The sequence below is a fragment of the Cololabis saira genome, chromosome 12 (genome assembly GCF_033807715.1).
Source record: "Cololabis saira isolate AMF1-May2022 chromosome 12, fColSai1.1, whole genome shotgun sequence".
NCBI lineage: Eukaryota > Metazoa > Chordata > Actinopteri > Beloniformes > Belonidae > Cololabis > Cololabis saira.
Genome location: NC_084598.1, coordinates 39,739,885 through 39,766,230, shown reverse-complemented (window position 1 = coordinate 39,766,230; position 26,346 = coordinate 39,739,885). Strand labels below are relative to the sequence as shown.

The 26,346-nt window shown below is 40.4% G+C and overlaps 1 protein-coding gene across 3 annotated transcripts in view; it reads left to right on the top strand.

The window, feature by feature from the left end:
• Positions 1-26,346, top strand: part of plxna1a (plexin A1a) — a 444,018-nt gene that overhangs the window by 367,465 nt on the left and 50,207 nt on the right. For 2 of the 3 annotated variants that reach the window (XM_061736806.1, XM_061736804.1), the window contains exons 18-20: positions 772-915; positions 9,503-9,737; positions 25,353-25,501. In XM_061736806.1, coding sequence (XP_061592790.1) covers positions 772-915; positions 9,503-9,737; positions 25,353-25,501 — 528 coding nt within the window. The remainder of the gene's footprint in view (positions 1-771; positions 916-9,502; positions 9,738-25,352; positions 25,502-26,346) is intronic. The other variant, XM_061736805.1, reaches the window with a different exon arrangement.

The following is a 26,346-nucleotide window of genomic DNA, read 5'->3' as shown; positions in this document are numbered from 1 at the left end:
AGTTACGATCAAGACGGCCAGTAGGAATGAGTTCAGAAGCTAAACAACGCCTTCTAAAAACAATCAAATGAAGCTGAAGCTGATATTTCACATGAAAACGCTCGTAGGGAGAGTTTCAACTTAATAAACGATGAAAGGCGGCAGAGGTTGCAGGCTGTGGGCTTTAATTAGCTTCATTTTTATCCTCCATAACCTACGTTAGCTTTGTAGCATTGAGCGTGTTCAGCGCGGTGATGCTTCTCCACGCACGTACATGGTGACGATGCAAACTGCTGATGCTAGCGAGACCGTGAACCAAAAGTAAACCGATTCCAATAACCAGCTGAGCAATCGGGGCAGGGTGGGCAGGAACGATGTTAACGAAGCTGCAGAAATCTAACGTGTGTTTTTTGGGGGGAAACTTTAAAATATGTGAACTTAATCCAGTAGAGTGAGTAAACAGATTAATTCACTTCAGTTTAATTGAAATTCAAAAACGCTTTATTTACCCCCAAAGGGAAATTAATTAATTTGTTAATTAATCAATAAAGGGAATGCTATCCATCAGAAAGTTGTTGGAGTTATTGCTGGGGAGCGCCACATAATCACTGTCAATATTAGTCACCGCCGCCAATCGGCAGCCGTATGAGAAATGAGATGTTCAAGTCGTTTAATAAGAAAGGCTTTCGGTGATGTGTCTCACTTTCCTTCAATGCTTAGACTTAATCACCATAAATATGTGAAGCTCCTGCAGATCCCCCTGTGAAACTCTCACTGTGTCTGTGTTTTCAGGGCCGTAACCTGATTCCGGCGGCTCCAGGGAACAACCGGCTGAACTACACGGTCCTGATCGGAGAGACTCCCTGCGTGCTCACGCTGTCGGAGAGCCAGCTGCTGTGTGAGTGGCCCAACCTCACCGGACAGCACAAAGTCACGGTGAGATCACGGATCTGCGTCTGCCGCGGCGACAACTCTGAGTTATGAAGGGTCGCCCTCACACGTCCCAGCGATCCTTGAAACTAATTACATGAAAGGTGACGCAATCACTTTTTATGGGTGTAAACTTTCTGGGTAGGTGGCAAGGACGGGGGTTTGCTGTTCGCAGGATTTGTTGAAAGTTCACACTGCATATGAACCAATTGGTGGTAAAAGGTTTACCGTAAAACTTCATAATGGCCGAGTCCCAATTTTTCCCCGGGTGTAGCAAAATATTTTTATTATTAAAAGCCCATCCCAAATAAAGGCCGGGTCAAACGTGGTTTTTCTGGTGGTCAAAAAAATATTCTACATCAACACAAACAAATAACCTTGAACGAATTGAAATGTGTGACTATTTACTGGACTGTCTCAGAAAATTAGAATATTGTGATAAAGTTCTTTATTTTCTGTAATTCAAAAAAAAACAAAAATGTCATACATTCTGGATTCATTACAAATCAACTGAAATATTGCAAGCCTTTTATTATTTTAATATTGCTGATTATGGTTTACAGTTTAAGATTAAGATTCCCAGAATATTCAAATTTTTTGAGATAGGATATTTGAGTTTTCTTAAACTGTAAACCATGATCAGCAATATTAAAATAATAAAAGGCTTGCAATATTTCAGTTGATTTGTAATGAATCCAGAATGTATGACATTTTTGTTTTTGTAATTGCATTACAGAAAATCACAATATTCTAATTTTCTGAGACAGTCCTGTATTTAATTTTAGAGGGACGTCACTGATGACGTCTAATTAAGTTGAGCAGCTTGTGTATCAAAGAGAAAGGAATTCAGCACCACGGACAGCAACACGGCTTCTTACAAAAAATATGATGTTCAATTTGAGTTAAATGTAGTTCGATATGCAGAGAGAAATTGTGGAGGAACAGCGGCCAGAGAATTCGGTGTGGACAGCAAAAGGAAAAAAAAAGGTAGAGGCTAAAGTCGTAGCTTGGATACCAAACACCACCCTTTGTTGCAGAAGATGATACAAGTAATGGGAAAAGAGTTGTACCAGAGTCGCTGCCCAAAGTTAAATTTTTCCACCACTCGTTGCAGCCGGTTTGCAGTCAGAGCATCGTTCATCGACACATTTTTGGATGATGTGACACACAATTAATAAACGCCCGCCCCAAATAAACGCAGGTCCCTAAAAAACACCTATTGATTTGAGCCGTTTAAGCAAATAAACACCCGGATCTTTATGTGGTGTTTTACGGTATTACATTTGTTAAACTGTGATGTCCATCTAAGTCACAATAAAAGACAAACACAGTAGACTTAAGCTGATTCCTTAATTTTCATTGAGCACACTTACTAAATATAAACAAAAATAAGTGATCCCTTGGACTTTCTTCGGCAGTAAAGCCGTTGAGTAGGTCCTGAAACAGACATGTAAAAGTTTGATCCACCTCTAAGCGTTCGGCTCCAAAAGCATGGGTTTCCTCTTTCTGAACTCTGTGGTGGGTTTACGTCTAAGATTGGGGTCATTCCATCACTTCCACTAATCTTCATTATGTAGATTATGTCAGTAAACTTGGGAAATAATATTTCCCCCCTGATGATGGCAGTGAATCATGAAGCTCCCTCCCCCAGGCCTCCCTGGTCTTACTAACCTGTGCCCTCTTTTGCACCGTACATGGTTGCCGACTATTCCTCTTCAACAGTTCAAGTCCTCTCGGCCAAACTTTAAATCCGTAGGATGGTTTTTTGGACAGCAGTGGCTCTACGGTGTTCGCTCGTTCGATTACAGAGGAGTTTGCCAGTTTCAGTGACGTCTGCAAGTCTGTAGCTGTCTCACAGGTTCTCCGTTACCTCACTGAGGATGTTGTGCCTCTCAAGCTCCTCATCATGCCTGAAAGTCCACTTCCATGTAGATTTATATTCCCCAAACGATCCATCTTCATTGAGCTTGCACATAGAGGCTGCTGTTAAACGTGTGGTTATTTAACACAGCGTTCATCACTGGGCTTCAGCTGGCATGACTTGAAAAGGCATTTACTTTGGTCAAAGGAAGCAGAGGCGTCAGAAATGTCCCTATATTTAAATGTAAAGACGGGTCTGCACACTGTGCAAAGTCTGGATGGCTGTTGGTGAGCTAAAGAATTCACTTCTTCATATAATATCCCCAACATTATCACAGTCAACCTTTTTAATGCGTCTGCAGATGCAAAGCCGTGTTTCTTTTCATCCACAGCAGTGCAGGCGTCAGCAGTTCCCCGCTCAAGACGGCCGGTTTTAAATTTGAGTCCCAAAGTGCCCCCGCCATTTACTTTTTTTCCTGTATTTCTTTTTTTTTTATTGGCTTCACTTAACCATGATGGGGTTGACATTTAATAGAAGATGGAGTATAATGTGTCTTGCCTCCAGTAAATCTTCAGCCACTCTCAACTGTGATCAAAGCAACACTCATCTTTGCCGTGCCGACACTTGTACAACCACTCCAAAGACTGTTTAACCAGTGCTCGTTCTGGCTTTACCAAGCCCAGGAAGTCCAGGTGTGATCGATAAAACCATTAACTAAGTTATTTTCAACTAAGTTCCTGAACAAAGTGAACATTTGACCACGGTGGCACCTTCAGCCTTACCCCCTGTAAAACTGCCATCCCCCCTTTCCATCCCTTATGTCATTTCATCAATGAATGTGGTTTTACTGCTATTTCAACATTTAGAGTCATCACCAGAAAAATAACTTATTTGATCATTTTCACCTGTTTCAAGTAGATTTTCACTTGAAATAAGAAAATCTGCCAGTGGGACAAGATTTATCTTATTACAAGCAAAAAAATCTTGTTCCACTAGCAGATTTTTCTACTTATTTCAAGTGAAAATCTACTTGAAACAGGTGAAAATTGTGTTTTTTCCAGTGATGAGTCTTGTTTTAAGTGTAATGAGATTTTTTTACTAAAATTAGACATTTTAACTAGAAATAAGACAATTATTCTTGTTAAGATTTTGAGTTTTTGCAGTGATCCATTTTACTTATCCTGTGAAGGACAGAGTCATATTAATAAGTTCAGAAAAGTGTTTTTTATTGTTGTGTTTTGATGTATTTGATGTAAGCCCAGTGGATATTTAAAGCTTACAGAAGGCTGCATTTAACTGCTGCTATGTCATTCCTGCAGTATTCCTGCAGGTGTTTTGGTCAGTGCTATTATTTGTAATATATTATATTATTTGTAATCAGCACAAATTATCTCTCCCCATATGATAAAATCCACCATCCCCCCTGATTTTATTTTTTTACAACTCGAGTACTGCCTAAAACTCCTGATCACATGACACTGGTTGGTTATGTAAGGCTTTGTTTCATGTCAAAGAGATGAAGTGAGGAAATGGTTCTGGGAAAAATTCCTAGAACAAGCTGACGCGCGTCCTGCGGCGGCGGCGCTAACCGGTCCGGGGTGCTGAGCCGTCAGCACACTTCAGACCCAAACCCCTGATCGGCTCTGACGGGAGCAGACTTTCAGAATCACAGAGCGACTGCAGGAGCATCTCGACCGCGGAAGGTCGAGCCTCGTTCCCGCCACGCAGCACTCACTGCGAATCCATTCGGATGTTTGTCTAAATATCCCCGTGGTGTTCCCACTCAGCCCCCCCCACCACCTTTAAACTCATCACCCGCGTCCTCTCACAGTCATTTCTCTTTGTCTTGATGACATTTACTCCCTGCTAGCTACAGCCAATAAACCTAGAAAGCCACCGACAGTGCATCCGTGTAATTCAATATGATCGCTCTCGACGGAACCAGCAAGCTCCGAGGTGCACATCTCTCTGAGTTTTTCTCCCCCCCTTCCCTTTTTTGGAACCAAATGTCACGTTAAATATCTGCGAGATCGACCGTGTTGGCGGGGATGCTGGAGTCGGTCCTTCGTGTGACAATAGCCGAGGAAAAAATAGAGCTGTCTGTTCCCATCTCCTCTGCCGCTTCACGCGTTCGGGGTTTGAGGTTTGCTTCTGGTGTGCGTGCACCGCCGCGCGCTGCCGCGCGTCGCCGTGCGTCGCCGTGCGCCTGCGTTTACGAGCGCTGCTTTGTCTGTTGCACGGCTGCAAAGAAGGACACAGCTGTGGCACAGAAATATTCCCCATCCTCGGTGACCTACATACAGGCGACCCCGATGGGTGTCGAGGCTCTGAGCTTGTGTGGGTGTACAGTAGAGGATGCTGGGAGTGTGTGTGTGTGTGTGTGTCTGTGCGCCCTCGGATGCTCAGCTGTGTGTTTGGCAGCTGTGTGTATCCCTCGAGTTTGGGAATAAACTTGTTTGTTGTTTTGGCCTTCAGCTTTTTGAAGTTGCTCCGCCAGCCCATCCCTCTATCAGTCACGTGAAGACGGATGAAACCTAGAAAACATGTCACCACCTCAAATGCTGCTGAACGCTTTAATGTTTTTAAAAAGTAGGCCACGTCGAAGCCAAAGAATCCGTGTTTTGACCCCAGTTCACACGTGGAAGTGTTACTCAGTTGGAAATAACTTGGGCTTAACGAATGCACAACACCTGTTTCAGAATATGTATTGTGAAGAACGACAGACTTATTATGTAAAAACATAATAAAGAAAAGTCATAATAGTCGCATTATGTAAAAACATAATACACTGGCTCTCAACTCCCAGAAACCTGTTTTATTGAAAAATCAGTGCAAATGGCACCTCAATGCTACAAGTATGAATTGATTTTGAATGTGATGGCAGCAACTGGTTGGAGCATGAGCAACAAAACGCTGGAAAAGTCCAAAGAAAGGGATCGGTATGTTTATATTCATGATAAAACAGCCAAGCATTAGTCACCGAGTTTGGGAATAAACTTGTTTGTTGTTTTGGCCTTCAGCCTTTTGAAGTTCCTCCGCCAGCCCATCCCTCCGTCAGTCACGTGAAGACGGATGAAACCTAGAAAACATGTCACCACCTCAAATGCTGCTGAATGCTTTAATGTTTTTTTAAAAAGTAGGCCACGTCGAAGCCAAAGAAGCCGCGTTTATTTTTGTAAAAATGATAAATATTATATATACAAATTAGGGTATACCGTAGTATAAAAAATAAATACAGACATATAATGTATGTTTAGTTGTGGAAAGGGGGTGGGATTAAATAAGTTTATACTTCCTCCCACTCCTTTTTGAACATGTAACTTGAAATGTGTTTTGATGTATGTTTTTTTCTTTATGTGGTGGATTGCCCACCTGTATTTGTTTTTTTGTGTTTTTTCTTATTTTTTTTTACATGTTCGAAATAAACTAAAAACATAATAAGTTAAAGGAGCTGTATGTAAGAGCAATAATAAAACGAATCATAAAATGACCCCGATATGTCAACAGACATTTAAAAATCATGTTCATTTCAAATACTTACGTCACTGACAACAGCACTCAAGCCAGGATATTCCAGTTTAAAAAGAGGAGTTGCAGCCCTCAACTGATGTTTATGTTGTCATTTTTTGTTTTGGCCTGAAGCTCCACCCTCCACCTATCTCCCAATCACCAAGTCAGTATTGTTTCTGAAGCTCCACCTATCTCCCAATCACCAAGTCAGTATTGTTTCTGAAGCTCCACCCTCCACCTATCTCCCAATCACCAAGTCAGTATTGTTTCGGCATCCGGGTTGCCAGCTCGGCTCTAATTATCGCAGCTATGGCAGCCTACGTTCCTGCTACATTCTGCAGCCAACCTGGCAACCTCTGGTCGGGGAGGAGGGGGAGGGTACACGCCGCTCAACAATATTTTGAAAGTGACTGCAGTACCAGTTTTGGCCATTTCTTACAGACGGCTCCTTTAAATAGTCGCATTGTTTTTACATAATACGATGGCTAACAACTCCCAGAAACCTCTGTTTTATTGACAAATCAGTGCGAATGGCACCGTAATGCGACAAGTATGAGTTAATTTTAAATTTGATGGCAGTAACTGGCTGGAGCATGAGCAACAAAATGCTGGAAAAGTCCAAAGAAATGGATCAGTATGTTTATATTCATGATAAAACAGCCAAGCATTAGTCATGTACAGTTTTTGTGCACCTACAACTACAATGGTTCTGTAGCAACCGTCTCCATACTGGTACTTTGTGATTGTTAACTCTCGTTAGAGGCTTAAAAGATTGTTACATTCTATTTTTTCCTGCAAACACATAGTCCGTTCAACTCATGATTTTGTTCCCCAGCGAGCAATTAAGCGATCACCATCCCATAGTAGACCGGGGCTGGTTTTAACAGTGACCGACATCGTCAGACCGACTACAGATTGATTCCAACTCCTGAAACTTCGTCCCAGTGGAAAAGTAAACCAAACTCACACCAAGAGAAAAGTTTGACCACGCACAGGAGCCATTAATCTTAAGAGCTGGTCTAATTGTCTTCACTTCTGCAAATTAAATTTGTAGCTATCGAGTACCAAGAAATTGAACAGCTTCTTTACTTTCTTCTCTTTCCGTTCAGACTTTTTTTTTTTTTTTTCTCAACGTCAACATGAAATTGCTCTTACAGGAACTTCAAAGTTTATAATCACACTTAATTTGAATCGGTTATCAACCCCCCGGGGAGACGGCTTGATTTGATGGTTTCCAGTGACGCGTTGCGCATATGTAAATGTAGTTAGTCATAAAAACAAAAGCAACAACAACAAAAAAAGTTTGGCTTTTTTCTAATTGCCATGGTTCCTTGGGGAGAGACTTGAACGCTGGTGATTACCTTGTTTGATTACGTGTAGGGTACAAGTTCACATGTGTCCCGGATCCCTGGAGCGTTTCATCAGTGTGGGACATTCAGCGTTGCGCTGCTTTAGCCATTGTTGACATGTGGTCTCAAATCAGTTGATCCATACGGACATTAACAATGAAACATCTACCACAGATATCTGACACGGGGAGAGAAAGGAGCGAGTTCCATGGTGAAACCTCCGTTATCAAAGCCCTCTGAAGTTGCTCGCCTAAAGGCAAGAATTGAAAACCTTTCCTACACGAAACGTTCACAACAGTCAAGGTGATGTAAGCCTCGGCAGTCGAAGCCCGTCAAAGATCTGACTGTTTAGTTTAGACTACAGAACAGATGAAAATTTAATGACGCTTGCTGTAGAAATTGGGTCAGCTCAGCTTCTCTTTCATCAGACCAACAACTTTTGATCTCTCTTCAGACCAACGCGTTGACTCTGAAACATCTGTTGCTGGAGAACTGACCACTGGTTGTTTTCTCTCTTGCAGAAGAAAGTGCTGATGCGAATCCCGGGTTTGGTGGTTGGGTGTCGGTATAAAAACTTGCACATAAATGACTTTAGTCTCAACTTTTTCCCATGAGCCATATTTATTTATTTTTTATTTAGGCTTTATTTAACCAAAAGCAATCAGGATACTTCACAATGTGGGTTATAAGGATCACACAAACACACTGTTTTTAAAGTTGCATGTGTTGAAATTCTGGGACATTGTCAAACTAAAAACTCTACAAATCATATTCAAAGCGAGAACTGATTCACTTCCAGGCAATTTACAGAAAATGTTTTGTGACAGGGAGGGGGTTATAATTTAAGAGGAAAATATAATTTCAAAAAACAATGTTTTCATTCTAAAAGGAAAAGCATGTGTATCTCAGTTGTTGGAGTGGATTTATGGAATGGGTTGGTGATGGTTGAAGCAATGTACAAATATAAATCAATTTAAAAAACGGTACAAAAAGGAAGTTCTGGGAAGTTATTTAATTGAGGAGTTATGTTAAGGAAAGATTGTGTTTGTTAGCTAGTTAGGTGCAAAGGCACAACCAACGGGAAAATCTGTAGCCCAATAGGTAAATTAGCAGCTATTTATTTTTAATATTTATGTTTAATTTATGATGTAACAAAGGGCAGGGTTAAATAGATGTTACTTCTACCTGCTCCTTTTCAGACACTGTTTTTTTTCCCTGTTTGTATTACGTTTTTATTGTTGCTTTTTTTTCTGTATGGTTTGAATTTGTTTTAAAAATTTTTATTTTTTTTTCCTTATGTGTTCAAAATAAACAATTCAATCAAAAGAAAAAACAGGTTAGTCCCATTGACATCGGGGGTCTCTTTTACAAGGGAGACGTGTCAAAGTTACAGAATTAAAAGATAAAAAACAAATTAATTAATTACATAAAGACATAATTCATTAAAACACATGCATACAGACAGTCTGAACTCCACTGTTTTCATCAGAGCTTTAAATTCAGTCCCCGGTATTAGGTTTTGTAAATGGGGATTGAAGGGGATTGAAGTTTATTCCAAGCATCTGGTGCTGAAAACCTAAAAGCTTTCTTCCCAAACTCCGTTCTTATTTTTGGAACAACCAAATGCAAAATGTCCATTGAGCGGAGATTGTAACCTCCTTGTTTCCATGTTAAAAGAGAAGATAAATAAGAAGGAATTTAACCCAGAATGGCTTTATAAAGGAACATATACCAATGACTGAGGCGACGAGTATGTAACGATGACCAAACATGTAACGATATATATCATATATTCACCATATCTCCGGTGTGCAACAAAGAAACCTCCACTCTTTCTCCTCCTATAGTTGAAAGTTGTCTGTCTTTTGTCCAGATCCGTGCTGGTGGGTTCGAGTACTCTCCAGGGACTCTGCATATCTACGCCGACAGCCTCCTAACACTTCCTGCCATCATCGGGATCGGAGGGGGTGGTGGGCTGCTCCTGCTGGTCATCATCGCCGTGCTGATAGCCTATAAGAGGAAGTCCAGGGACGCAGATCGCACCCTGAAACGTCTCCAACTCCAAATGGACAACCTGGAGTCCAGAGTGGCCCTGGAGTGTAAAGAAGGTGAGTAGAATCTTTTCAATGTTCCCCACAGGATGGTGACGGGATCCCACCACTCCTGGTTCCAACATCCACACCGGTCCAGTCTGTACAGAGTTAGCAGCCACTGCGGCACAAAAGGCCGTCGTTAACATTTTTCCTCTCCTTTTCCTCAATTTCTTCCACGAACATTCAACATTCAAAATAATTAAATGAGCTTTTGTGATTTTTAAAAATGGACCCCAAATGCAGAGGTGTCAAGTAACAAAGTACAAATACTTCGTTACCTTACTTAAGTAGAGATTTTGGTTATCTATACTTCACTGGATTAATTATTTTTCAGACGACTTTTTACTTTTGCTACTTACATTTTCACACAATTATCTGTACTTTTTACTCCTTACATTTTAAAAACAGCCTCGTTACTCTATTTCATTTCGGCCTTTAAAAAAAAAACTATCCAGTTAAATTGCTCCATCCGGATAGAGTGAATTTGGTTGTGGTTGTTTCAGATGTTCTTGTCCAGTTTTGTTCTTACATCCGTTCCCTCAGATTCCTGCAACTAAACTTGGATGTAAATTCCAATAAAGGTTAGGATAAATGATAACATGCCTCTGAAGTTTGACTTTTTGCACCATTACAATACTTATAGGCAACTAGTCATCATATCTCCTGCTCTTTGAAACACATGTTAGTGCTGCTCAATAGTACACATATATGGTTCTTTATTATATATTCATTATACTAAGATGCATTCATTTTCAATGGCTTTTGTCCTTAATGGCTTTTTTCCCCCTTACATTACTTTTACTTTTATACTTTAAGTAGTTTTGAAACCAGTACTTTTATACTTGAGTAAAAAACTTGAGTTGGTACTTCAACTTCTACAGGAGTATTTTTAAACTCTAGTATCTATACTTCTACCTGAGTAATGAATGTGAATACTTTTGACACCTCTGCCCAAATGTAGGATTATACATTATATACAGAGAAGAGAATAAGGCCCAATATTGAGCCTTGGGGAACCCCATAACTAAGTGGGGACACAGCTGGAGAACACTGGCCCAACTTAACAGAAGAATTACTCTCGGACAGAAAAGATTGGGACCTTTTCAAGATTCTAACTGTTAACACCGACACAACTCGAGGCCTGATAAAGGAATGTTGTGGCATCAAAAGCAACAGACGGGTCCAACGGCAGCGGGACTAGAGAGCTGCTTGAATCAACAATTATACATTTAAGCAGGTCATTTCAAACTCTTTAAAGAGCATCTTAAAAGCAGAGTGAAACTTCTCAGAAAACCATTTAAGTCCATGTTTGATTGTAATTGATTAAAAACATTTTCTGTGAGCTTAGATATAAAAGAGGGAGCTTAGAAATAGGTCTGAAGTTAGAAACATTTGAAGAATCCAAATGGTTTTTTTGATAAGGGGCTGTGCACAGCGAGTTTGAAGGCAGCGCGAACACAACCAGACATCAGTGGAAAAATGCATCAACATCCACAACACAAGGCCCAGCGGTATTAAAAACATCCTCAGAAAGGCGAGGTTGCATTCTGTCAAATACAGGGTGAGATGGTCGAATGTGAGATAAGACACCGGCTCGAAGTTCTTTAAAAACCACTGCAGATGTAGGAAAAGCGACACAATCTGAAGTAGGGCTGGGCGATATATTGAGATTTTAATATATATCGATATATTTTCAAACGCGATATGGTACGAGACAATATCGTTTATATTGATTTAAAAAAAAAAAAAAAAAAAAAATATGATTTTGATATAGCTTATTTTGTGACAAATTGACTTGAATGTTTTATTTTAGATTTGCACAAATGTTTTATTTGCACAACTGTCAACCTCAGTGGAAAAGTCTGCCTGTTTCTGTCTACATTGTATTAATTGCACAGTGTATTTTAATTTAATTGTTATGCAGGAAAGGGATATTTGTTTTATTTTATTCAAGAAGCATTTTTATTCTATATATGCAGGCAGTTTATTTTTATTTCATTTGTTTTATACGTTTTGATATTGTGCAGACCTCTGTTAATAAAGGAACCTGTGTGACATTTGGCACGAGGTTTTGTGTTAAAACTGACTGTTTTTTTAAGGGTTTGCCTCAGAAAAAAATGAAGCTAACAGAGATGCTATGCTATAATGGTTTGGGGGAAACCCCAATTATGGCACAGAAAAAATATCGATATATATCGAGTATCGCCATTTAGCTAGAAAATATCGATATATGACTTTTGGTCCATATCGCCCAGCCCTAATCTGAAGCTAAACTAGAAGCAGGAGATATCATTGGAGAAAGCGCTGTAGTTTGCCTCCGAGCTGAACACCTAGCCGTGTTCAAATCTACGTCAAATAATGTGAATTTGGATAAAACGCACATTCACGATTGTAAATTACACAGTCGGTACCCACAGAAAAACACTGCTTCGTATTAATATGGTGCCGCTGTGCTGTTTCCAGCTCAGACTTCCAATGACACTGATTTTATAGTCCAGTTCTTCGACTTTGTGAGAGCAGCAACACGTAGTAAAGATGAGGTTGAGCTTATATGACGGGCATGCGCAGGTTGTTAAAGGATATTTTTGAGACTTGACTTTCAAATAGGTATTTTATGGCTAAAACCAATATCACATAAACAGACTTATATATAGGCAGTTATAAATGTGAATGAATCTGCAGGCCGAGGCCGAGAGATGCAGTCGATAGCTGTTGGAGGCTTTGATCAGCACTGGCAACAGGATGTCTGCAGGGTTCGTGTACTGAGGCAAAAGTATGAGTCTTAGAGATGATTCATAGCTAATAACAAATAGTTTTATTTATGAACGCACAAAAATGGAATACTAATGTATATGTGTTAGTTCCAGTGGTGTGGTTATAGAAAAAGAGCAAACGGAGCGAAGCCTCGTGGACAGCATGATGAAAGCTCCCCCCTCATAGATTTTCTCAATATCTGGACTCGTGTGTATATATATATATATATATATATATATATATATATATATATATATATATATATATATATATATATATATATATATATATGATTCTGAAAGGCATTTTCCACCAAAAGCCTGGTTTCCAGACCTGGTTCAGAACCAGGGCTTAACTTAGACCATTAAGTCATGACTATTGTTGTGGAAAAATTTATTAAGTGCTTTTGAATTAATGAATTAATGAATTAATTAATGAAGTTTATTCAGTCATGACAACACAAAACACAAAAAAAAACATTGTGCACAGCATTAACATTTCATACAAAACCAAAAATGTGTTGAACAAAGACTGAAAAGGCATAAGCTGAAGCAAAATGCTTATATAAGCCTATCCTATATTACCAACTTTCTTTTTTTGGCTACCGACCTCCAGAAAACCAAAAAGAGAATAGAAAAGCAAAGAAACAACAGAAAAGCAAAGAAACATTTACAGATAGTCAATTGCACTTATAAGCTTCAAAAATAGCTTTACAAACCATTTTCTTAAAAACAAAAAGAGAATGACATGTTTTTAAATTTATGTTGGCATCAACATAAATTTTCTATATGTTCTTTCCAACTAGGTGAATAACTGGACTGAAACTGAGTGTCTTAAGTTACCAAGAATAAGACTTGAGATATGATTCAGATTTCAGTAGATTTAATTTTAAACAGTTGCATGTAAACGGATCAGAACATACATCAAGCGTTGTAGATGCAGAATGACAATAAAACCAAGGAAGCATAACGATTTTAAGAGTCATTCTTACGATTCAAGTAGACAAAAACATCTTTAAGGTCGGTGTTAATCTTTTTTGAGCCGACTACCAGTCTGCACACTTACTTGGGCCAAGGCAAAATGTTGCTGTTCTCAGCAGTTTTGGTTTAATCGAGTGGTCAAGGCTAAATTTTCCATCACAACTATACTAACCTAGTTGAGAAAAAAACTTCTGCTGTGGATCGGTGACCTGTTCAGGGTGTACCCCACCTTTAGGCCAAAGACAGCTGGGAAATGGCCCCATAACCTTGTTATCTCGATAGGAATGAGATTGTGAATACAAGGGGCTGAAATGAGTTTCTTCCAGAGGGCGGCTAGTCTGTCCCTTAGAGATGGGAGGAGACAGGTCCGTTCATCGGGGATGGACTCAGAGTAGAGCCACTGGCATCTGTTTAGGATGCTTCCCTGGCCAAGATAGACTTTATATCATACTGTAGCTACGTGGGTCTACCTTTGTGTTTGTGGTCTTTGACCAAAGTGAAGAACAAGTCTGATCATGCAACGAGAAGTCAGGCAGTCCAACCAAAATATTTAAATTGTAACACAACAAAAAAGAAAAACCATAGCTGCTAGTAATCAGAAGAACTGATGGTCAGTGTTTATCGGATTCATCAAAATAGGGCTGGGCGATATGGACCAAAAGTCATATCTCTATATTTTCTAGCTAAATGGCGATACTCGATATATATCGATATTTTTTCTGTGCCATAATTGGGGTTTCCCCCAAAGCATTATAGCATAGCATCTCTGTTAGCTTCATTTTTTTCAGTTTAAATACAATGCCTCGTGCCAAATGTCACACAGGTACATTTATTAACAGAGGTCTGCACAATATCAAAATGTATAAAACAAATGAAATAAAAATAAACTGCCTGCATATATAGAATAAAAATGCTTCTTGAATAAAATAAAACAAATATCCCTTTCCTGCATAACAATTAAATTAAAATACACTCTGCAATTAATACAATATAGACAGTAACAGGCAGACTTTTCCACTGAGGTTGACAGTTGTGCAAATAAGAAAACATTTGTGCAAAATTCAAATAAAACATTCAAGTCAATTTGTCACAAAACAAACTATATCAAAATCCTAAAAAAAAAAAAAAAAAAAAAAAATTTAATCGATATAAACGATATTGTCTCGTACCATATCGCGTTTGAAAATATATCGATATATATTAAAATCTCGATATATCGCCCAGCCCTACATCAAAACATGAAATGTCTTTAAACGAATGGGAAGAAGGATTTATGGCTTGTAGACAGCAGGACTGACCAGAGACAGGAAGCAGAGCTGATCGTGGCTGAGTTGAAGATGTTAAGATTTCCTCTGGGAATGGTGAGAATGGATCAAAACAAGAACATCAGAGGAACAAGCAGGGTTAGATGTCTTGGAGAGAGTAGAGTAGTGAACACACTGGGAGAAGCACGCTGGAGATGGAGCTGTCAGAGAAAGAGAGAAGGCAGAAGAGCAAAGAGAAGATTTCTGGATGTAATGAAAGAGAATATGAAGTTGGTTGGTAGGACAGGAGAAGATGCAGGAGACGGATAAAAACAGATGATTCACTGTGGAGACCTCCAACGGGAAAAGCCGATAGAAGCAGTCGCTGTTTGTCCAATCTGTGTGTCAAGTTTCAATCAGATTTTAAATAAATGGTGTTAGCAGCTTCATTAATAAACATTGCAGCAGATATAAATCCTCTGTAGCGGTTAGCATGTAGGGAATTGCAGTCTGCTATAGCAAAGAGCATTCCCCATATCCCGACTGCTGGCTTTTTTAGGATATTTTCAGTGGAAAACCAGATAAATATTGGGATTTGTCTCCGTTGTGCACCGTGGTCCACTACAGAGAGTGTAAGTGCAACAGAGGGAGGTTCAAGCTACACTTTATGACACATAATGATGTTGCTGTGTTTGTATATGGAAAAGCAAACCAGTTCCTAAACTGTTCTGAAGCTGAACCATCTCTCAACTGGCTCTTAGGCTCCTCGTTCAAGCTGGTCAGAAATAAGTATTGGAGCCATCTACAGCAAAGTGTAACTAGAATCAAAGATGGAGCACATGCCCAGCTGGGGCTAGATGGTTTATTCCTCTTACACTACATGCCTCCACCATCACTCATGGTGTGAGGTTTAGCTCAGATCACTCAGAAAAGGTTGGGCCTTGTGGGTTTTCTCTTACTTCGGGGGGGCAACTTAGATTTTGGATGCTGGTCCATTCAGAGAACATGTCCCATCCATCGCATGTGACAAGGTTTTATCTCATCTAGCACACTGTGGCTCCTGGTCGTCCTGGTTCTGGTTGATCTCTTTCTCACCCATCTACTGTTAACCCTTGTGCTGTCTTCAGGTCAAGGAAGGAGGAAGAGAAGAAGGGAGGAAAGAAGGAAGGAAGGAAGGAAGGAAAAGAAGGATGGAAGGATGGGAGAAAATGAGGGAGGAAGGAAGGAAGGAAGGAAGGAAGGAAGGAAGGAAGGAAGGAAGGAAGGAAGGAAGGAAGGAAGGAAGGAAGGAAGGAAGGAAGGAAGGAAGGAAGGAAGGAAGGAAGGAAGGAAGGAAGGAAGGAAGGAAGGAAGGAAGGAAGGAAGGAAGGAAGGAAGGAAGGAAGGAAGGAAGGAAGGAAGGAAGGGAGGGAGGGAGGGAGGGAGGGAGGGAGGGAGGGAGGGAGGGAGGGAGGGAGGGAGGGAGGGAGGGAGGGAGGGAGGGAAAGGAAAGAGAATTAGGTAATTTTGACCCAAAGACAGCACAAGGGTTAAACACATCCTCATGTCTTATTCTAGTACTGGCCTGACAAAGCTGTAACAAAGTTGGATATTGGTGCATAGACTGAACTTCTACAATCAGCCCGTAAGGAAAACCTACAGTGGGAGCTGGTAGAAAGGCTAAAGTACCAGTAAGGTAAATGAAAGTGAATTTTAGTTGATTTGAGTTCAGCCCAGGTGTGTTTTCAATCGGCATGATGACTCGAGCAAATATAGTCATGATACAAGCTGGATTATGTTCACGGCACGGTGATGACACGGAGTCAGAACTCTGTCCACCAAACCTGCCGCTGGTTTGGATTCAGCGTGACGTGTTTTCAGACCAACTGTTGGAACTGCAGCCTGACGGCAATTTTTAGAAACCTCCTCCGACCTTCGCGCTTAAGACGCCATCATTGGTGCTTTTTTGTTTTGTTTTGTTTTGTGTAAGAACTGTGACCACTGAAGGCGTTGGCTCTCCGTGCTGACAGAAAACAGACGGTGACTCAGAAAGCAGAGAAGGGAGCAGAGTTCCCGTGCAGGATGTGAAGCATGGCTATTTTCCCACCCCTGAAAGCAGCCCGCCCCGCCTGCTGCACACCCAGCTGGCCCGCCGAGACGGAGACGTGTGTGTGGGCGGAGTAGCAGCTGAAATGGGCGGTGTGTGTGTGTGTGTGTGTGTGTGCTCCGAGTCTTCAGGGGGGGAAGATACAAGACGTTTGGTTCAGTCATCCATGAGCAGCAGACATCACACCCAACGCTATCGCCCTGACTTGTGTATTAGCAAGCATGGCTGCTTTCACATTTAAAAAAAAAAAAAAAAAAAAAAAGAAACCGCTGCTGAACGGCAAGTGACTTTCTTGCTCAGAGGTGGTAATAAAGATGCTGTTAGAGATCCTGCATGACGGTGCAGAAGTGAGCAAAATGCAAATGGACTTCCAAACAAATCCACGGCAGCGCGTTGTTTATATGCTAATTTATGCTAACTCTGTGCTGTGGCTTGTTGTTTTTTTCTTCATTTTTACACTTCCCAGACTTCCAGGACTTTCCTTTTTGAGTATTTAGTGACATCATAAACACACATATGAGGGTTTTTCCAGAAGAAAATACAAGATTCTGTGTTGACATCAACTAAAGTGAAAGCTGCTCGTGGCTGCAGGGTTCGTCAAGCTGACGTTACATTTATTTGTAGTAGATGAAAGTGCATTTCATCTGGAAAATTGTATTTTTTGCTTTCCATCAACTAATTATCCTTCACACCAGCTAAATTCTTGCTTTATTTTCTTATATTTATGCATTTTGATCTTGTGACAGATTTACACAGAAATCATAATGTTCTGCACTAAAGGCGTGAACATTTTTTATTTTTTGTTTCTACATTTTGGCTTAAATCCGAGGCGGCTGGACTTTCTTTTCTTTGTTCTGTAAGACGTTTCACGGTCCGTGCAGAAAGCTTTCTCAGTTCAAGCAGGAGGCGTCACTCCTGTGGGTCTTTTATCCACTCGAACTTGTTGATCTGCCGTTGGTGGCATGAATCAAGATGAGAGTGGTTGTGAGACGGCCTTGCTGGCCCCCTGCAGGATTGGGAGCCCCGGTGAGCCAGGTTACAGACGGGCTGATGAAGGTTCGGGTTCCCTCTTTCAAATGTGTTTTATTAGAGCACATTAAAATACAGTCGCAAATTTGCAGCATACACACATCAGTGCGCAGAGTACAGGGCATAGTGCACTTTTTTGTTTTCTTAGAACATAATAACTGAAGAAACTGATATAAAATATGGAATGCAAAATACAAAGAAAGAAAATAGCTAAGAATTACAATATATAAATAAATGAGTAAATAAAAAAATTAAATAAAGGTAAAAATACATAAACAGCCCCCACCCACCCACTGTAGCCAGTCTTACTCTTCCATCAGTTCACTACTTTGTTAATGTGAAGGGGAAATGTCCATTTCTGACAAGAGGTGTGAGATAATGAATTTGAGGGGACCATTTTTATTCAAAGTAAGTGAGTTTATCCAGAAGAGTATATCTTATTCTTTCTACTTGGAGTGTGTTAGTAAGGTCACTGAGCCACATCTTTGTGCTGGGTACATCTTTCTTCCAATGCATGAGAAGTAACTTTTTTGCAATAATAAGACTATAGGAGAGGAAACATTGTTGGAAGTTGCTTAACTTTATAACATCATCTGATGTTCCTAAAATAATAATGAATGGATCGGTCTCTAGCTGTATGTGAAGTATTTTGGAAATTAAACTGAATATACTAAACCAATAGGTCTTAACCTTGGGACATAGAACAAAGCCATGGAGCAACATGACTCCTGCTGAGAGGCGTCTGTCACATGTAGGAGATCTCAGGGTTTATTCTACGGTGGCCGAGACCCGCCATTGCTGAAAATAAAAGTAACGCTGCAAACAGAAACAAATGCCGCTGCAAATTAAAGCGACACTACGTAACTTTTCCACCTTAATATCATATTTCCAGAGTCATTGTGATGGTACATCAACTTCCAACAGGTTTAATGACACCTCTGTCATGGTCTGAGGGAGTCTGTATCACCTTCACTGGCACTATGTAACTTTGAGGAGCATGGTAGGAACCCTGCCACACTAAAAAACTACAAATCGTTACGACTTTGACTGCTTTACGGCCTACGTCACTTCCCCCTCCTTCCCGATTTGCAGTCGAGACGAAAATGGGCGGGGCTTGGAGCTCAGAGCTCCGCAGAAGCTGTTGCTGTGTTATGGCTGCAGCAGCTCCACATAACAGACGTGGGGAAAAGACCCTAATGGTTTAACTTTTCAACGGTTTCCTGCTCGGAGGCAGAGCCACGCAGGCCAAGTATCTGATATAACAAAGTAAAAGAGTGAAAGAGCCGTCGGCTCGCTTTGGATCGCGGCTGTAACGACCAAACACACAGTAAAGCATGATTTATGGTTCTGCGTTAAATCGACGCAGACCCACGGCGTAGGGTACGTGGCGACGCGCGAAGTACGGTGCGTGTCGCCGCGTACCCTACGCCGTAGGCTCTGCGTCGATTTAACGCAGAACCATAAACAGCCTTAAACCACAAACACTCACACAGACGGGCGTCGGATCAAAACACGGGTTTTATTCCCCACTTCTCCAGCTAAACGCAGTTGCTGGCCAGCTCTCTGCGTAGCAATTAACCCCAATCTTCAGATAAAACTAGTTTGTTGAGGAAAAAATATTAACTCTATTTGTAGCTGCAGAGGAAAAAAATAATCTCACGAGGAAAACAAAAATATTGCTCACGCCTCTTCACCATAATATAGCGGTCAAAAAAAAAGAAAAGAGAAGTAAGAGGGATACAAAACATGTACTGTATGTTGTACTATTATACAAATTTATTGAAACACATGGCTCTTCAGGGATTCAGGGATCTCTTAGGGATTTCATATGGATCCAGACCGTTAATAATCATTATTTTCTCCATATACCGCTCCCTGGCTTCCTTGTTTAAGGTATCCCGGTAAATTCCAGTTCCTTTCCAGCAGTTTAACATCTTTTTTTTGCGTTCCTTCTGTTCACTTGGTGAAACAGAAAAGTCTCCCGTCTCCTCTCATCAAAACAAATGCAGCGACGGGACAGGAGTTTTCCGGCAGTACGCGCTGGTGCTCATGGGAAACGTAGTGTTCTTTCTGGTAAAACACTACCGATTTTGTCCACAAGATGCCGCCAAACTCGGAAAAGCTGAAAGTTACGTTGTGCTGCTTTAAAGAAACGCTGCAAATAAAAAGAAACGCCGCTGAAAATAAAACGACGCAAATAAAAAAGCCACAACGGAAGTGAATTACCGGGGACTATTTTTGCTGATGCACCGGTGTTTTTTACGTGAGAGGAGAAGTCCCTGACCACCACACACAGCTTCAACTTCACATTCATACAAATAACTATTGTTACCCACGCTTTAGATTATTCTTGGCATTATTATTAATGATAAAAACAACAAAAACAACAACACCTCTCACATAAAAACACTGGTGCATCGGCAAAAACAGCCCCGGGTAATTCACTTCCGTTGTGGCTTTTTTATTTGCGCCGTTTTTTATTTTATTTGAAGCAGGGTTTCTTTATATTTTCAGCATTTCTTTTATTTGCAGCGGCGTTTCTTTTTGTTTGCAGCGTTTATTTTATTTGCTAAGCGTTTATTTTATTTGCAGCTGCATTTGTTTCTGTTTGCATCGTTACTTTTATTTTCTGCAATGGCGGGTCTCGGCCACCGTAATATTGTATGTAAACTCTCCTTAGAATAATGAAGACGGTGTAGGATTTTAAACTGGATTAGGCAGTGCCTAGCGTTATTAGAGCACTTATAGACGTGTTCTAAACTCTCTACCCATATCCGGGATCTCAGTGCCCATTTCCTCCTCCCATTTTGTCCTTATTAAAGTGGAATTCGGATTCGGATTAGTGGCTTGCAAGGTATCATATATATATATATATAAGATACCAATCTTTCTAAGTGAGACATAGGCCGGAGGCATCTGTCAAGATGGGAGCCTTCGAAGGTCTCGAAATTTTGCGAAGGTTCGGGTTCCACCAGTGAGCGAGGTTCAATTATTATAACTTTGGGCCGCCCACCGCGGCAGCATCATATAAGCCGGCAGCCAACACGTCCCCTGAAAGCATGTTTTAGGTTGATGTACGCAAAACCATCCATCATTTGAGTGATAAATGAAGGGCTCCATGAAAAAGATGGTAGGAAACGGAAGAACCGAGGTAGAAAACTGAGGGGAGAGTATGAAAGAGAACCTGTCTAAGTGGTATTCCTGAGATTAGACGTTTTCGTCTCCAACATTCATCCCCTTTACCTGATTCTTTCATCCTTACATCTTCCACTCTGCCTCCTCTGTTCTGTTTCTCTCTCTTTACCCCCTTAGTCCTTATCACTTGTTTTCTGAATTTCCTGTCTTGCCATCCTTTCCCCTGTTGTGTCTGATCTCTCCTCTCCTCGTCTCTTTGTGTTTTTTTTTCTTCCTTTTTACTCATTTTCTCTGCTTCTTCTCTTTCATCTCTCTTGTGGTCCAAACAGTCCAATAACAGCTGGGGGAAATTACGCATGAAAACTCATCCATCGCTCTCTTAATAATTATCCGCTCATGCAATTAATTGACTTTTCTTTCCAGGAACTTCTGTCTCCTGGTTCTGCTTTTTCTAACTCGTGGGCTATTAGTGGACTTTTAATGGAAAAAAAGTACTTTCTTTTCTTTCATCTATTTATCGGTGGTGTAAGTTGCAAAAATATATACAATTAATGATTTGATAAAGTGGATATTCCCTATGGATTTACAATTTAATTTGCTAATTCTTTTTGCACCTGTCAGGTGACTCACCTGTTAAATCTGACAGGTTTTAAACATCAGCTGATATGACGGGTCACACACAGCATCTTGTGAATCCGAAGGCGAAACAAACCCTGAATCATGTCTTGAATAACCTAAAATGTATCTGTCGGACAAAAAGAATTAGCAAATTAAATTACATAAAAGTAAACTTTGCTTATCCTTGTAAATGTGCAAAACTGGTATTTATTTATCTGTAGTTAATTTCATTTTGGAGATTAATAAAGTATTTTGAGTAGAATTTAACATGTAATTGTACTTTCAGTTGAAATATAGATAAATATAATGTTTTTATGACTAAAAAAAATCAAATTGACTTGTACTTTTGGAGTTCAGTATGCTTACAATATCCGCAGAAGTCTATTTTCATGAACCACAAAAAGCTTGTAGAAGTCCGTGGCGAGGACGGTTGTAATATATCTGTACATTATAACCAAGGACAATGCATGAGTCGGACCAAAATGCAAAAGACAGGGAGGCAAGAATAATAAACGGTGATCTTTATTTTAGCAGAAAACTTAGCACAAAGCTGGATTTTCAAAAGCCAAGAGTCCAGAACGCAGAAGAGATGAAAGCAAGCTGAGAAACAACAAAGGGACACAACAAACGGACCAGCAAGGGGAATTATTTATTATTATTAGTTTTATTAAATCTTTATTTCATCAGGCAAGCAATTTAAGAACAGGTTCTTATTTACAAATGCGGCCTGATGAAGTGGAGATGAGACACAGGTGGAACAGTCAGAGTAGAGAGGAAGAGGAACATGGAGCTGGACTATTTCAACATCAAGCAAGACTAAGCCAAACCCATAAACGCTGACAATAGTTGTAGTATAGCTAGTTCTGCACTTCAGCTGTACCACTTTTAGACTTTTGGTATAATTAAAGTGATATTTTTATAAATAAAACAAGGACCAGTTGATACTTAAGAATTATGATCTTGGTTAAAACTCTTTTCATGGAGTGGCCGTTCTTGCTCTTTCAACAACACATAATAACATCTTTCACCACAGAAGTCTGAGCTGCTGATTGTGGTTCAGTTATAATTATGATTTCCAGTTTATCTCTCCACGTATTCTCTCAAACCTCGGTCTTGTGTGCATTACGGTCCTCTAATTACCTTCTTTTGGGCCTTTTTTCTTTTCTACATCATCGCTGACCTTTATATCTCCTTTAATATATTTACTGTCTAGTCCTTTTATTGGACCCAGACCGTCTGAACTTCTTCACAGCTTGTGATGTCTGGCTGCCTCGTCTTTCCTTTTCTGGGCCCTCAGATTACTCATCCATATCTTGTTTGCAGTGCTGTAACCTCACTGTCAAACAGAATTACTCATCTCCTCATGAATATATCAGAATCAGGATTCTTTGTGGGTGCTGATGTTGTCTTTGTGATTGTTGACAGTGGTTTTTGGTCAAATGTGAATATCAGTGGTGAAGTTCTTCTGAATGTTGCCTAAAGTTTGGTTGCATAAATTAAATTTGGCGGTAGAATATTGTGCTTCTGCTGAACTGTCAACTTTAGACCCTCTTGCTTTTCTTCTCTGAATATACATTTAATGCTATGAAAAGTAAGGGTTTCCCTATAGGAACATTATAGTACCTTGATCAGACTCCACCCACTATTATTCATCAACTACAGTCAAATATAAAATGTTTTCTAGTCAGTAACAAATTCCGATATATCGCAAAGAAATCTAAGAAACTGCTTTTTCTATCATTGTCGGGCCACACACTGATGACCCAGTCGCTCACAGTGCAAGATAAGTCATTAAATTGAGATGAAGTTTGTTAAATTTCAAAGGAAATATTTTTTGTTTGCAGGACAAATTGCTAATACATACATAGTAAAAAAAAATCCAATTAGTTCAAATATTCTTGAGAAATTGAAAATACGAGAGAGAGAGATCCAGGTAATTCGCTTCTGTGCAGTTTCCTTGCTCATCTTCAGATGAAAACAGCATATTGAACTCGTCTGGTGGTCAATACACGGTTCTGGGTATTTAATAATATAAAGAGATTCATTATAACTGAGGGATTAAATAACAAGTGTGACTTTGGTGCCATTTGGTGCTCGAAGCTCAAGATCTGAAAGACCTGTTTGAGAAAGGAATAAAGAAAACACTTTTTTCTTTCATTGAATCATTTCTTGAGGATAAAAACAACCAGCTTTTATCCAACATGCCGTCAGAGGTTTAAAGAGTTATCTTAATTGGAAAATAGGGCGTGGTCCTCCTGACGAAAAGGGGCGTGGCATAGAAGTGTTACTCATCTATGGAGCCACACCCAAGCTGATGACGTCACATGCAGCATTGACGGGTAACAGCCGATCTTTCTCTGCAGATGGTACGGACAGAGACAGAGGAACTCCGGTCGAGTATCCGGGGTGCATAGACCCTCCTTCACAGCAGCAAGTTGTACAGTCCCTCCTCCTTTTAGCCTTTCTACTGTGTTTGTAGGTTGTTTGTTTCCCAGTAATGTCTGAAGGTCACGTAGGGCAGCGCTAGACTCCATAAACTGTTCCTAAGCACTAATGGGTTATATGAAAGCAGCCAAACTACAACATTTAGATGTAACATTTCACTTGAGACTTGTCTGACCTCCCTCTGTTTGGTATCTGGACTATGAATTCCACCTAAAATGAATTTGTACTGTTGAAAAACTGAATTCATCATCCCAGGTACCAAAGAAAACATAATCTCAGTGGGTTTCTGTTCCTCCGAATGTTGGAAACGTTTCCTTGGGAATAGTGAAACACAGTCAGAACTAAGGTGAATTCACAGATGGCGCCGGTTCCACTGAAATGAATAGATCTAGAACAGGGGTCGGCAACCCGCGGCTCTAGAGCCGCATGCGGCTCTTTAGCGCTGCCCTAGTGGCTCCTGGAGCTTTTTCAAAAATGTTTGATTTTTTTTTCCTTTTTTTTCTTCTTTTTTCCTTTTTTTTCTTTTTCTTATTTTTTTCCTTTTTTTCTCCCTTTCGCCTTTCCTTTTTAATCTCGACATTTCGACTTTTTTCTCGACATTTCGACTTTTTTCTCGAGATTGTACTTCAACATTAATCTCAACATTTCAACTTTTTTCTCGCCATTTCGACTTTTTTTCTCGCCATTTTGACTTTTTTCTCGGAGGGCATAATGAAAAAAAAAATCTCCCCCCAGTTCTAACTAATATAGAAACATGCAGCATGTGTTGCCTTCATTCTAAGGCTGATACAAGACACTTCATTTTTTGCGGCTCCAGACATATTTGTTTTTTGTGTTTTTGGTCCAATAATTTGGGTTGCCGACCCCTGATCTAGAAGTAACCATCACAAACACTGGTGGCAGCTCTTCCCGTGGGGCTTTGGTCGGTTGTTGTGGAAAAACCCATTAAATGCTCTTTAATATGCTCTTTTTACCAAGACTTGAGAGATGATCCAGATTTCAGTAGATTTAATTAAACAGTTGCAGGCAAAAGGGTGAAACATATGACGTGTCTCGATGCGGAATGACAATGAAAATAAAGGAAGCATAATTATTTTAAGGCACAAAGGATGATTCATTCTTACAATTCTAATAGAAAAAACTGTCTTTAAGGTCAGTGTTAATCCTTTTTTGAGCAGACTACCAGTTTGTACTCTTGGGCTTAGGCTATATTCTGCTTCTCTCAGCAGTTTTGGTCTAATTAAGCCATGGCTGAATATTCCACCACAAATACATTCACTGGTCTTAATGAACTCACGACATAACTTTCTAACGAGTCTCTCTGCCTCTTTCTCTCCAGCCTTCGCCGAGCTTCAGACGGACATCCACGAACTGACCCAGGAACTAGACGGAGCCGGGATTCCCTTCCTGGACTATCGCACGTACGCGATGAGGGTGCTGTTCCCGGGGATCGAAGACCACCCGGTGCTCAAGGAGATGGAGGTACGGGTCAGTACACCCTCAACCAAACTTCAAACTGAAACCCACTAACAACATATAACCAACCGGGCCGAGTACCAGGATGCTGCACTAAAAAAAAACTAACCTGGATGGTTCATTTTCTGTTTAAGGCCCCGTTTACACATAGCCGGGTATTTACAAAAACGGATATTTCCCCCTCTACGTTTTGAAAAATTCCATCGTGTACACGAGATCGTTTTCAAAATCTCTTCGTTTACGCGAACCCCCATAAATACGCTGTTAAGGTGCTATGAGCAGCCAAACCTACAGGGGGCAGTGTAACGAGAAGCGTAAAGTCATGCTAGCCAATCAGAATCCTGGAAAAAAACGTCAACAAATGACACGTGTGAAGCCTGAATATTATGCTTCCGCTTTAAATCGACGGCGTAGCCTACGTACGGTGCGCGTCGCCACGTACACTACGCCGTAGGCTCTGCGTTGGTGTAACGCGGAACCATAAATCAGCTTTGACTGCCAGTTACTTCCAAGATGGAACGAGAGTCTTTCGTTTGGAGTGACAGAGAAGTGGAGTTACTTTTTTTTTTTTTTTTTTTAAGATTTTTTTGGGCTCTAGTGGCCCTTTATTCAAGCTGCAGATATGAAAGGGGAAGAGAGATCGGGGATGACATGCAGCAAAGGTGCGCAGGCCGGGATTCGAACCTGCGACCGCTGCAGGAGGACTGTAGCCTCAGTATATGAGCCGCTGCTTAACCGACTGCGCCACCGAGCGGCCCAAGTGGAGTTACTTTTAAGTGTGACTTTAGAATATAAAACAGGTAAAATACAAGAAAATATTGAAGGTGGCCAAACAAATTGTAAACACAGGTGTCACA